This window comes from Macaca thibetana, chromosome 4, assembly GCF_024542745.1.
Source record: "Macaca thibetana thibetana isolate TM-01 chromosome 4, ASM2454274v1, whole genome shotgun sequence".
Lineage (NCBI taxonomy): Eukaryota > Metazoa > Chordata > Mammalia > Primates > Cercopithecidae > Macaca > Macaca thibetana.
Window position 1 is genome coordinate 8,362,565 of NC_065581.1, and position 13,196 is coordinate 8,375,760.

The window sequence follows — 13,196 nt, forward strand, 5'->3', positions numbered from 1 at the left end:
TGTAAAACAGTGGTCCCCAACCCTTCTGGCAGCAGGGACCAGTTTTGTGGAAGACAATTTTCCCATGGACTGGGGCAGGGGATGGTTTCAGGATAAAACTATGAAACTGTTCCACTTCAGATTATCAGGCATTAGATTCTCATAAGAAGCGTACAACCCAAACCCCTCGCATATGCAGTTCCTAACAGGGTTTGTGCTACTATAAGAATCTAATGCTGCCGCTGGTCTGACAGGAGGTGGAGCTCAGATGGTAATGCTAACTTGTCTGCTTCCTAACAGGCCACGGACCAGTACCAGTCCACGGCCTGGGGGTTGGGAGCTCCTGCTCTAAAGAATAATTTTAAATGAGAGAAAACTCAAGTTTTAAAGTGCATGTTAAGCCTTACTCCAACTTTCATTTCTCTCTTTATAACAAAATTCTATTAACACATCTTGAAAAAAGATCACAGAATAATTTTATTTATAATGAATGTTATTCTCTCCAGACTTCAACTCATCAGTTTACTCTTATAACAGAGAATCAATTTAAATAACACCATCAAAATGGAATGAATATAAAACAATCTGCTATTACATATCGATTTCTTTGATATGTCATAATTATAGCCAGTTAGTCTTGCAACACGTGGTCCATTTCCAGTGAAATTCTTAATAAAATGCTAGGAATTACAGTCCTTCATATTGACATTTTATTGTAAAGCGTGCTAGATGCGGCTGTCTTGGTCGCTTTGGAAGTCAGTCAAACAAGTGCTCTGAAGAAAAGCCTGACACCGCAAATAACTTCATATGAAATCTATCCACAAAGGGGATAGCAATGCCTCCAGATCCTTTGGTTTTTATCAGTCCCTTTGGAAAGTTAATTGATTGTTCCCTTAAAATTCTATTTTAAATAGGACAAATCACTGTCTATACAGTTTGTGCCAGCGTCCTTGACTTTCTTGCTTCCACTGATTTGTTTATCAAATCATACAGTGATGGTAGTCTTACTTTATCCATATTTTTGCTGTAAACATTGAGAAATATACCAAGGACAACTAAGAAACCAGACCATACATACCTAAGAGAAAGAAATAAGGAAAAAAAATATTAAAATTAGCAAAATAACAATCTACTGTTAACCACAGAATTTGGTAAATTGTCCATAATAATTCTTCAGTGAAGTAAAATTCTGCTATTCTACAATAATAGCATTAAAATAAAAATAGTATTCTTAGATGAGATTAGATAGAATCCTGTATCTTTTATTAATACATATTAATACATTGAGTATATATAAAGATATTTTATAAAAATTTATATGACATAGTTAATTTGAGCTTTGGGGATAATAGTATATTCAAAGTACAACCCCCTACCAAAAGTCTGAAGAGTACACTTAAAGCATTGGATATGTATATCTACCAAAGGCCGTTTTGGGAATTAAACTCAGCTGTCTAACTCGTTGTCTCAGTTGGGTAGAATATAAAGGAATAAAAAGAGAAACATCCCTGAGAAAGTAGGGAATCATTACAATTATATTTATGTATGACATAATACTATTATGTATTATACCTAGTACATACAGAAAGAAAAACTAGTTTATAGACAAATAACATTGATGGAAATTAATTTTATGTTTCCCTCTAAACTTACAGATTGTTAAGATTTTGGTTTGAAACTTCACAATCCTGACCAATGTAAGTTTAAATGATGCTAATGTCAAACAAAGAGTAAAGACAGTAAATATGATAGTAAACACTTTCGCACACACAAAAAATACAAGCTAAGTAAGTCTTTGGGATGTAACTTATAGAATACTTCTCTGCCTTAAATCCTTTGTGGAAACAGGCATCAAATAAACTAATACTTTTTAAAAGCATGTGCTATAAATACGTAATTTATATATTTGCAGTAGGGCAAAGGGGAATCTCTTAATCTCAACAACGTACACATCACTCACATTCACTCATAATGGAAACAGGTCACATTTGCACTGGACTCTGGTTAGGCAATTTAAGCATAAAAATGATAAATTCAAAATAATAAACTACCGACATTTCCAAAATAGCAGAAGATACACTGATAGTTAAGAGACCAAGATGACAAAGTTTCTTTATAAAGCATAACAGGAAAAAAACCCCACATTAATTTATATAAAAATAAATACACTTACTACAAAAAAGAAAAAGTAGAAAAGTTGAAATTAAGATTAAGAGGAAATGTGAAACACAGTACCTAAAAACTGAGTAAAAAGTACTTACTGAAATGTGAATGGTTTAGCGAAGAATATAAACGAAAGTACAATGGTCATTGCTTTTCTTCCTGTTGTCACTGTAGGAGCAACAAATTAGTTTAGAATGTGCCTATTATCTTGACAATATTTTAGAAATCATTTATTCAGCAAATATTTACAGAGCTGACTGCCAAAGTAACAATGGAAAGTAAAAACCAACCAACCAACCAAATGCACAAAACTCACTGTTCCCTGTTACTATGGAGTTTAGTCTTGTAGGGAAACAGACATTAAATAATTAATACAGTTAAATGTTAAAGTATAACTGTAATAAGTACTTGATGGAGGCCATGGTATTATGTAGCCACAGTAAGTCTTAGAGAAGGGCTTTCCTATGGAAGCTATGATTAGCTAGAGGCAGGGGTTATTCTTTAAACACAGTAATCTAAAGGATATACTCATATCTTAATAGGGGTCATCTCTGGATAAGACTATGAGTAATCATTACAATCTTCTTTACACATCTGTATTAACTTTCTGCTGTCCTTTGAAGTACTACACTTTGAAGTCTGCCGTAAGGCTGGAAGCCTTCCTCCCTGGTCCCAGGCGGAGCGGGGAGATCTGCATAGATCTCCATGACAGCCCTTTCCTCCTCACTGCACATCAGTTGCCGTCTTCCCACTAGACTACGTGCTTTACTTAGTTTCTCGCCTTATTCATCTGTATATTCCAAGACTCTACAGTTCCTGGCACTTAGCAATTTATGCATGAATGAATGAATTCCAAAGAAGAAGCTGTTCTGGAAACATGCCAGAGTCAGATTCCCAATGTCTATTTTCATTTCTATAGTAAAAGGACCCGTATTTTAAGCTGGGTATATGTTCCGCTTCTCCTGCTACTAGGTTTGGTCATGTGTCCAGGCTGTGGTGAAATGTGAGCAGATGTGCTGTTTCTCGGAGTATGACTTTTAGGATTTTCATCTTCTCTTACTCCATCCTACTGCATAGCATGAGGATGAAGATGGCACAGCGGACAGAAAGAATGTGGGTTTCTCATGACTAGGGAGTCACCATACTAGCTTAGAGGCAGTATAATGTATGGCGAAGAGCACAGGTGTGCAGCCAGACTGCCATCACTGGAACCTGGCTCTGGCTGACTATGAGACGAGTCACTTAACCTCCTTGTGCCTCAGTTTATCCATCTGTAAAATGGAACAATCATAGTGCCTAATTTATAGGACTGTTGTGAGATTAAAATAATGGTGTCTGGTACATACTAGGGCTATATACGCATTAGCTATGATTATTGCCAACTCTGGCTTTCCTTTACGTGAGAAAGAAACTGCCTGCACCTCTAAGGCAAAGGCTGTACCTTAGAGTTTTGGCAAATGACACAGGTGACACACTGACTCATCTGTTCCTCTCACTAGGCTGTACAGTCCTCCAAAGCAGAACAAATACAACTGGTTTTTCTATAGGGCCAAGCAAAGACCCTGCACAGAGCAGGGGCATATGCTTACTGGTGAAAAGGGAAGCTAACCTGGTTGGTGTCCTAGAAAATGTATACATGAAAGGCCTAAAAAGCTTATTTAAAGTGTACCTCTCATACTGAAATGCAACAAAATTGAAATTTTCAGTTATAGGTTAGAAGAATATAAAGGTAGTACTTTCTTTGGAGGTCTTCATCTCATCATAATTTTATAGAAAGTTCTTTTAATGCATTTAAGGGTTACTATTCTGATAAATGTATATGATTGATTTTAAAATTAAATCATCAAAATAAGAAATTAAGACCAAAAATAATTTTCTTTAGCATTATAAAGAAACGCCATAAGCCAAAGAATAAATTGGTGAAATAGGATAATTTTCTTTTTAATGTAAAGCAGATGTTGCCCTTATGTTTTGAAAAAGAGCATCAGAGAAAATGTGAATGCTTATTTTATAACCAAAGCAAGTAAATCCCTCCTACCTGTTACAGCAATAAGTGCACCAAAAATTTTAATCAAAGCCAGAACAAAGGAGATTCCAAAATATCCAGTGAGGGAAAAAAGGAATGCATAACCATAGGTCCGAATTGGATTCTGCAAAAAATAAAAAAGCCTGTTAGAAAAATGTGAAACAAACCCCGAGGTATTACAAATACAATAAAACTACAGATTTTAATCAACTTCTTGAGCAATAATAAGCTGTTTGATAATGCAGTCAAGCAAAAATTCTTATTTTGATTTAATGAAAAAATAATGTTGAAATTAAAGATCCTCAACTTTTCTACATTATGAACAGCTTAAAAATCAACTCATAGGGTACAGCAAGGATAAAATAAATCTAAATACGAATCATTTCATTTCTGAAATTAATTTCTGATTGGCATATGTTATATTAAAGGAGGTATCATTATATCTATGATAGCCTCTTGTGAACAAGGAAAATTAGAAATATAGAAAAAATTATTTAAGAGAAGATATTTATTTGTTTTTAAATTGTGATTACTGTTTACCTTTGCACAGAATGTTACTGCAGGGCCTAATCCACTAGTGCATGTCAATCCCAGTAAAATGTATACAAAACCAATTGAATACGAATACAATACCTAGAGCAGATAAAAATAAAGAAGAAAAAAGTACTATCAAACAGAAAGTAGAAGACTAAAGGTTTTAACTCTATGGCTCAATTAGGTCTGCAGAACAAACATTTTAAAAGAAACATTATCATTTCAATATGGCCTAAATTTCCAGAAATGATATTTGATTCTAATGTTTTATAAGTCTATGCCTCAATTTTATGTACAAAATAACACCTAGTAATATTAATCCTTTCATATATGCTTACATATTCATTTTTTTCTAGACAATCACTGAAATCAAACCAGATTTTCATATTAGAGTTCTTAAAAAAAACTTAAAGAAAACAAAAAGCTTTAAAGCTACTTATAAAACCTAAAAAAATCCAAACATTAAGTTCTAAAAGACATTAAAATATGATGAAAATAAGCAGTATATGGCATATCTACTGCTTAACTTCTCTATTTTCCAACCAACCTTTTAATCCCAATTTACTATGCTTTTCATAAACAGAATCAGCAGCAGCAGTAGCAGCAGCAGCAAACCTAAATATCTGCTGTGTCAGGTACTGTGCTGAAGCTCGGTACAGATTATTCCACTTACTTCTCACAACCATCCTAGAGATGGGTATTCTTAGTCATCATAATCCAATTTCCAGATGAAGAAACTATAACTTAGAGATATTAAGTAATTTTCCCCAAATGAGTGCTAGTAAAGCCAGGATATGAACTAAGCTATCTTATTCCAGAGCCTACCATCATAACCACTGCATTATATTAACTTTCTAACAACCTACAGTCCCTCAATTCTCTCTGCGCCCATCCTGACCTTATCTACAACGAGTAGTGATGATGATGAAGAAAATTCTTAACCAAGTTCCTGTGTTATTAGAAAGTACTTAAGTTGCCCCATTCTGTGTCAAGAAAGTAACAGGAAAGAATAGTCCTGTCTATCCTTAATTCAGTATGCTCTTTCTGTCCAGCAAGGTGGGTGGTTATAAAATTAATGTAAACACACACACACACACACACACACACAGACACACACACAATTTTCCTATATAAAAACCAGTTACAAGATATACAAAAAGACATTATTTGCAAAAAACACCAGTTACAAGACTTACAGAAAGATATTATTTGCAATAACTGCAAAAAGATGAAATAACTTTAATAAGTTATTATTAACAATACCTTTAATAAGAAATGTGCTGGATTTACATGAAGAAGACTTTAAACTCTAATGGACATTAAAAAAAGACCACTTGAGTAAAAGAAAAGTCATACCTTATTCTTGGACTGAAATAATCAAGATGCCATTCTCCCTAAATTAATTTATAATTCAATGCCATACCAATCACAATACCAATGGAATTTTTAGTTTATTTGGGAATATAAACACCCCAGAATAACTACTGGTAGTAATATTCTGCAAAAGAAAAGGAACAATGGTAGCTAGTCCTAACAGATAATAAATGTATGATAAAGCTGCTGTCATTATATGTACTATTGCAAAAATAAATTCAAATACAATTCTGAATGCCACACTAGAGTGTGATACGATAAAGAGGGCATTTAAAATGAGCTGAAAGTGGATTATTCAATAAATGATATTGGAAAAAATGGGTAGTCATTTGAAAGAAAAGTTCTTTTTAAAAAGTTTTAGATTGGATCAAGGGCTTAATAAAAAAGGAAAACACAAAACTAGTAGGCAACAGGGATGAAATGTTCTAAATCTCAGGGTTGGGAAAGCTCTTTTCAACCATGATACTTAGCCAGAAGCCAGCAAGGAAAAGACAAACTGGGCAATATAAAAATTACAAACTTCTACATGGAAAAATACTACCCACTAGAAAGAGATAAGAGAAATGACCTAACAAAAGATTTTATTTTAATACATAAAAACTAAATCAATGAGGAAAAAATTTGTTAACTATGCAACAAGTGGTTAGCACTGCTAGTTGTAGTTTTAGTTTTTACTTTCCTATAATGTTTGAATGTATTACTTTTATAAAAATGACTGCTTAAAAATGCAATGCCAGTTATAATGATATTATAATTATTTCATCACATTACGTACATCACCATTGTTTAAGTCTGTCTAATTTGAAGAAAAAACACTAGAGTATTTACCATTTCAGAATTGGAAGCATTATGAAGTTTCATAGCTTTCTCTTGAACATTTCCAATGACAGCATCTGCACATAAGGCCAGGGAAATAAGCACCACACCTTCAAGAAGGTATTAAAAAAACAAAAAAACCTCCTTATTTAAACATATTAACTATAATCAAGCTTTATCAGAAATTTCATTGGTCTAAAAAACAAAAGCAGATCTTCAACCACGTTTGTTTGGTAATCCAGAATATTCTTATTCACAATCAGGTGTAATAAGTACAAAGGTGATGATATTAAAAAAGATACACTAATAAACTGAGTGAGTTCTGTCACCATTATCACATTTCAATAGCGTATCAAATAACAGTTCCACAAATATTCCACTAGTCTAATAGTTCCACTAGTTCTGAAAGTGTAGAAGAAACTCTTAGGATATCTGTCTATTGGGATTGGTGGCTAGTCAGTTAATTAAAAAAACAAAACAAAACAAAACAAAAAAAAACAGATGAAGAGAAAAGCGATTTTTGAAAAACCCTATTATTGCTAAAATGTTTAATTTAAATCACATAAACATGCACACAGCTGTCAGGGCCTTTTTCTTTGAGCATGGGTCCTGAATAGAATTCCGTATTTTCTCCTTTGTATAAACACGCTAATAGCACACATTTTCCGTGATTTCCAAGGTGTTTTTGTTTAAAAGTGCCCTGCAGAGTACAGAATCCTTTCATATGTTTATGAGCTTCCCTCCAATATTCACAGTGGTTTTACCCACACCTCATTCAATAGTGATTTTATTGCTTGTCAATCAAGTTGTGTCAGTTAACTCAGTTTTCACAACAACAATTCTTTGTTCATACTCATTTTTGAAAAACTTAATACTGAGTTATGACATAATTATAATAAAGGTACAACTGACATAAACAAATCTGAGAGTCAATACTATTCATTCCTGAGAAGCATCAAGTGCGCATGTGTACTTGGGAAGCAGGCTAGTAACTGACAGTGTCTAGGACGCAGGGTCATCGGTCACTGTGCTTTACAGAAGGAGGCAAGAGCAGTCTTAGTTGTATCTATGAGTCTGATGGGGTTTAGAGAAATTATTTCTTTCCTTTTGTTAACGCATAAGCAACCATAGGTAGCAGAAAAGTGTATGGCCACGTGTGTATGCACCTCAGTCAATTAAGATTTAAGTTTTTATACTTATTCAACTTTGTATCATCTAAATTCTGATATATATATACATACACACATACATACTTTATACATTCAAAGTTTTATTTATACCTATCTTAAATAACCATTTTAACAGTTAACCTCCTCTCCTTTAGATAATATACTCTAATATATCAGAATAGGGATTTAAGTGCTCATGGATTATTCTTAGTGATGAAGTATGGTTGGGTTCTAATTCTCCACAAAAATATGTCCATGGAACTCAGACAGGGTTAGCACTTAAGTTACAGTGAGAAAGTACAGAACCACTGGATTCAGCTCTTTCCATCGCTGTCACCATCACCACGCCCTCTGCCATCCTGTGTATGTAATTTCCCATTCATTAATCCTTCATCTCAGTCTGTCCTCCCACTATCTTTCCATGTGGGGAGTTATTATTCTCTGTTTTATGGGTGAAGCACAAAGGGGTGTAGCAATTTACCTGCGGCTATATTTTTAAGTAATTCAAATAGAATTTGAAGCCACGTCTCTCACTGCTAATTTGGTGCCTTCTCTAATATTGCCTTTTCATAAGTACAAGAGTCACTTCTCTCAGTTTTCAAGTATAATCTTCCTTGAAGCAATCCTGAAAGATCTAGACCATGGGTCCCCAAGCCCCAGTCCTTGGCCTATTAGGAACCTGGCTGCACAGTCGGGGATGAGCAGCCAGTGAGCGAGCATTACCACCTGAGCTCTGCCTCCTGTCAGGTCAGCTGCGACAGTAGATTCTCATAGGAGTGGGAAGACTACTGTGAACTGCACATGTGAGGGATCTAGGTTGTACTCCTTATGAAAATCTAATGCCTAATGATCTGCGGTGGGAGAGTAGTTTCATCTGAAACCATCCTCTCCCACCACTCGCTGTTGAAAAACTGTCTTCCATGGAACCAGTCCCTGGTGCCAAGAAGGTTAGGGACTGCTGATTTAGACCATGTTAGAAACATCTGCAACTATACACTCTCTCTAAGATCAAGCAGTGAGTGAGTTCTGGTAGTTTCTACCAGAACCTTGGGGTTGCTAAAGGGTTGCTACAAGATGCAGAACTGGTTACAGTTAAATACATTCATTCAGTTTGGTTAACCAGGTTAGTAAGATTGACAACAGGTAAGAAGTTCTGATTCTTAGGAAGAATAGTGAAGCTGATGTGAATAATTTTTTTCATTATGTAATAGTTTGGACTTTTTCTCAAACATACTTTGTACTTGCTGATGTTATTATGATTATTGCTGTTCTCTCAGTTTCTATAGAGTCCCAGATATTTTAAATTCTATTTTTGTCAGATTAGAAGATGGAATGTCACTAAGTTAGTCTTATTAGTAAAACTGACAATATTGCATATATAAACACCAAAGTACTCCCAATTTCTTTTCCAAATAAAAATAAAAATAGAATTCCAATACTTAATTCTCATTTCTAAAAATACTGCAATAACTAGTCTGCTTTTGAAAAACCTAAATTTAACTTACAAAATTTCACACAGCACACTATAGAGAAAACTTACTTACAGTAGAAACTTCAAGCACTTTAAGGTAATGTCTATATTTATATTAAACTGTTTAATATAACAGCACAGCATACCTTTCCTTCTTTAGCTAAAACAGTTACATGCAAATGTGCAAGTTTCAAAGTTTTTTTTCAAATGATAGCTGAAAACAATTACTACTGTTATTCCCCTATAACTCATATGTCTATTTCCAATTCAGCTTATCAAAGATTTTGACTGGGCAAATAGCGTCCTCTCCTGTCAAAATGCAAGCACACTAAAAAACAAACAAACAAATTGTTTTATCTACAGAGCTGTGGTACTTTCACTGCACCTTATATGGAAAGTCCAAAAGCTTTATGTTAGATATGAAAATTGCAGCTGTCATACTATCATTTAAAATGCTTACAAAATATTCAAAATTCGTATTCTAAACTAAAATGCCTATAAAAGCTAGGAATATAAATTGCTTACCTGTCAGGTTGAAATTTGGTGCAATTGTGCTGTCAGCGAGGGTAAACCATATCAGGCCAAGGCTCATACATATGGCAGCAGACACATCTGCAACATTGTAACGCTTTCCTGTATAAAACAAATATAAGTCGGCTTCATTATGCAAATACCCACCCAGCTTTGTGTTTGCTCTAGGTGTTAAGTAGAACACGGATCCGTTTTTTTATATCCAATGCCAAAAACGTGAACACTTAGGTCAAGGCAGCAGACAGTCACAAGAGGGCTTCTGAAAACTACCAATGGGAAGCAGTATGTCCCTGTACGTTAGAAACAAGAGCTACTTTATCTGGTATAATAGTGATACTAAAATACATACTCTGGCAAAAACTGACAGCAAGAATAATGCACATCCACAAACATTTAAAAAATTTCCTGGAAATTTAGTGTCTATTTTACTTTATGCATAATAAAAGGTTACGAATTTTCTCGTAGTTTCTAAGTTTACAAAGTAACCAGAGTAATGAATCTGGTTACATAACTAAGTTTGCAAATATCATAATGAGATTAACTTCCAGGCAGGTGAAAGTTATTTTAATATCACCTTATTAAAAAAAAATATAGTATGACTTTTTTGTAAGGTTTATAAGGACAATATTATATATGCCTAGTCAGTTGGGACAATAAATGTGATTTTTAATAGGGATTGAGGTTAATTATTTTTTCCTACATGAAGTTATCCTGAAGTGATACATGAAGTAGTTGAAAACACTTTCATTTTTAAAGGCTTATTCTGGGATGGTATCTAATGCATAAATGAAATCAGGCTGTATAAGAACTTCAGTGATACACAAACACCCGACTATTAAAACACGAATATTCCTGATGACAATTAATAAGAACAACAGAAGCTACTTTCACTGTTTGTTGCTATCACTACCTCCTCTTTTACTCCTATTTCCACAAAACTCGTCACTTAGCTGGGGCTCTAAAAATCACTAAGCCAGCAGGGTTGGTAAAAACGCAGTTCTGCTCAGATTAAACTCTACTTCAATATGAGAACTGCCCATGTACAATGGAGGTGAAGTGTGCAGCCCTGGAGAGTAGAAGAATGAAGGACCTGAAAAAAGGGACTTTTCCAGGTACTTCTGAGCTAGACCTTTAATACGTAAATATAGTATTGCTGGAAATGTGGTAGATTCCAAAATAAAATAATAAAACGAAGTATTATCTTTTCTTTTTCTTAAGTCCTAATTACTGACTTCAGACACTAAGGCATATCAGCGTTTTTTTTGGTTTTTCGTTTTTTTTTTTGAGACGGAGTCTCGCTGTGTCACCCAGGCTGCAGTGCAGTGCTGCGACCTCGGCTCACTGCAACTTCTGCCTTCTGGGTTCAAGCAATTCTTCTGCCTCAACCTCCGGAGTAGCTGGGACTACAGTCGTACACCACCACACCTGGCTAATTTTTGTATTTTTAGTAGAGACAGGGTTTCACCATATTGGCCAGGCTGTTCTTGAACTCCTGACCTTGTGATCCGCCTACCCTGGCATCCCACAGTGTTGGGATTACAGGCGTGAGTCACTGTGCCAGGCCATCAGTGTTTTTAGAATACCTTATTTTGGTAAGATATCATTCAGAATTGTTACAATACCTAGAATGCTCATTGAAAATATAATAAAGTTTAATGTTTTTCCTAATGCTAGATGCCATAACATAGCCTATTAGTTTTAAAGAGTATAAAAAACATGTAATTACTATACCTTGAATAAAAACTCCTCCTAGCATAACAGGAATCAATTTGCAGCACTTGAAGATGACTTGGGTAGGGTAATTCAGGTAGCCCAAGGAAGTGTTTGATAACCCCATAGTACCCACAGTTAGAAAAGCTATTATCATGTAGGTTTTTCCTGGTATTCTGTAAAAGACAATTTTTAAAACCTTCATTTTGGGACCCAATTCATACTACTAAAAGATAATGTGTTCACAATGTGTAAATGTCTAATTACTTTTGTAATTTCTGGTTACTATTTCTGGAAATATTAGTAAAAAAAGTTTATAAAAATAACAATTTACCTTTATTTAATCAATCATAAATGAGGCCACTCAATTATGTAAAAAAGAGTTTAGATTTTTACCGAAGGTATAAATGTTGACAAAAGGGTTTTTTTTTTTTTTAAAACAGCAGTTCTAGCCACAAATAAAAACCATCTTAACCAAAGTTAGAAAAAAAGAGCTTCTTTTTTGTTGTTTGCTTGAGATAAGGTCTCGCTCTGTTGCCCAGGCTGGAGTGCGGTGGCACGATCTCAGCTAACTGCAACCTCTGCCTCATGGGTTCAAGAAATTCTTTTGCCTTAGCTTCTTGAGTAGCTAGGACTACAGGTGTGCACCACCATGCCCAGCTAATGTTGGCCTCCATAATGGTAAAAGGTACCTTAACTATTTTAAAACGAATTTTTAACTCTTGAATTGTTGTTCTGTTTCCTAATGTTTCCATCTAGCATTAGGAAAAATACATCTATCCATTCTGTTAAAGTAACCCAAGAAGAATTTCTCTAGGAAAAGTTCATGTGGTTTAAAACCCTAGATACAATTTTTATTATAATATCTTATAGATCATCTCTCTGTATTCCATGTTGTAATAATCAACTTTTAAGAGGAGGTATCTGACTCTCTCCTCATGATTTCAAGTCTTTTAACTTTGGCTCTATCTAAAGTTCCTAAAGGAGATTCTTAATTCAGCATCTTCAGAATTTTGAGCCATTACTGTGAGCATATGCTCACTTTGACTAGATATTTAATGGTCTAAACTAATAATCTTGTACGCTGGTATGATGAACACAAACACAATGAGGCACTATTCATACTGACAATGCTGGAGAGTTAGATGTAATTTCCATTTTAGAATTTGTGTTGACATTGAAATTAAGGCAACAAAATTCCTCATCTTTTATATGGTTAGATATAAGGTAAAATAATTTACTGGAAAAAGTCAATTAAAATGCATCATTTACATTTTGATTCTGAGGGTTTTTTTTTCCTACTTAAGTACTAATAGAGTAGTTAACCACGAAAATCCACGTGGGAACAACTTGGCATGCCCATATGCATCAGTGTAAATGTGTTCATGCCATCCATGGGGTTTGACCCTCACTGGCATATCAT

General features: G+C 34.5%; 2 protein-coding genes across 6 annotated transcripts in view; both read right to left on the minus strand.

Annotated features, from left to right (window-relative positions):
- BLOC1S5 (biogenesis of lysosomal organelles complex 1 subunit 5) overlaps positions 1-13,196 on the minus strand; it is a 995,078-nt gene that overhangs the window by 407,549 nt on the left and 574,333 nt on the right. The gene's annotated exons all lie outside the window — the stretch shown is intronic.
- The window catches only part of SLC35B3 (solute carrier family 35 member B3), a 309,604-nt gene continuing 296,840 nt past the window's right edge, over positions 433-13,196 (minus strand). For 4 of the 5 annotated variants that reach the window (XM_050787455.1, XM_050787456.1, XM_050787454.1 and 1 more), the window contains 7 exons: positions 11,795-11,949; positions 10,058-10,165; positions 6,905-7,002; positions 4,709-4,801; positions 4,181-4,292; positions 2,241-2,310; positions 433-1,057 (listed from right to left, as the gene is read on the minus strand). In XM_050787455.1, coding sequence (XP_050643412.1) covers positions 907-1,057; positions 2,241-2,310; positions 4,181-4,292; positions 4,709-4,801; positions 6,905-7,002; positions 10,058-10,165; positions 11,795-11,949 — 787 coding nt within the window. In that variant the 3' untranslated portion in view covers positions 433-906. The remainder of the gene's footprint in view (positions 1,058-2,240; positions 2,311-4,180; positions 4,293-4,708; positions 4,802-6,904; positions 7,003-10,057; positions 10,166-11,794; positions 11,950-13,196) is intronic. The other variant, XM_050787457.1, reaches the window with a different exon arrangement.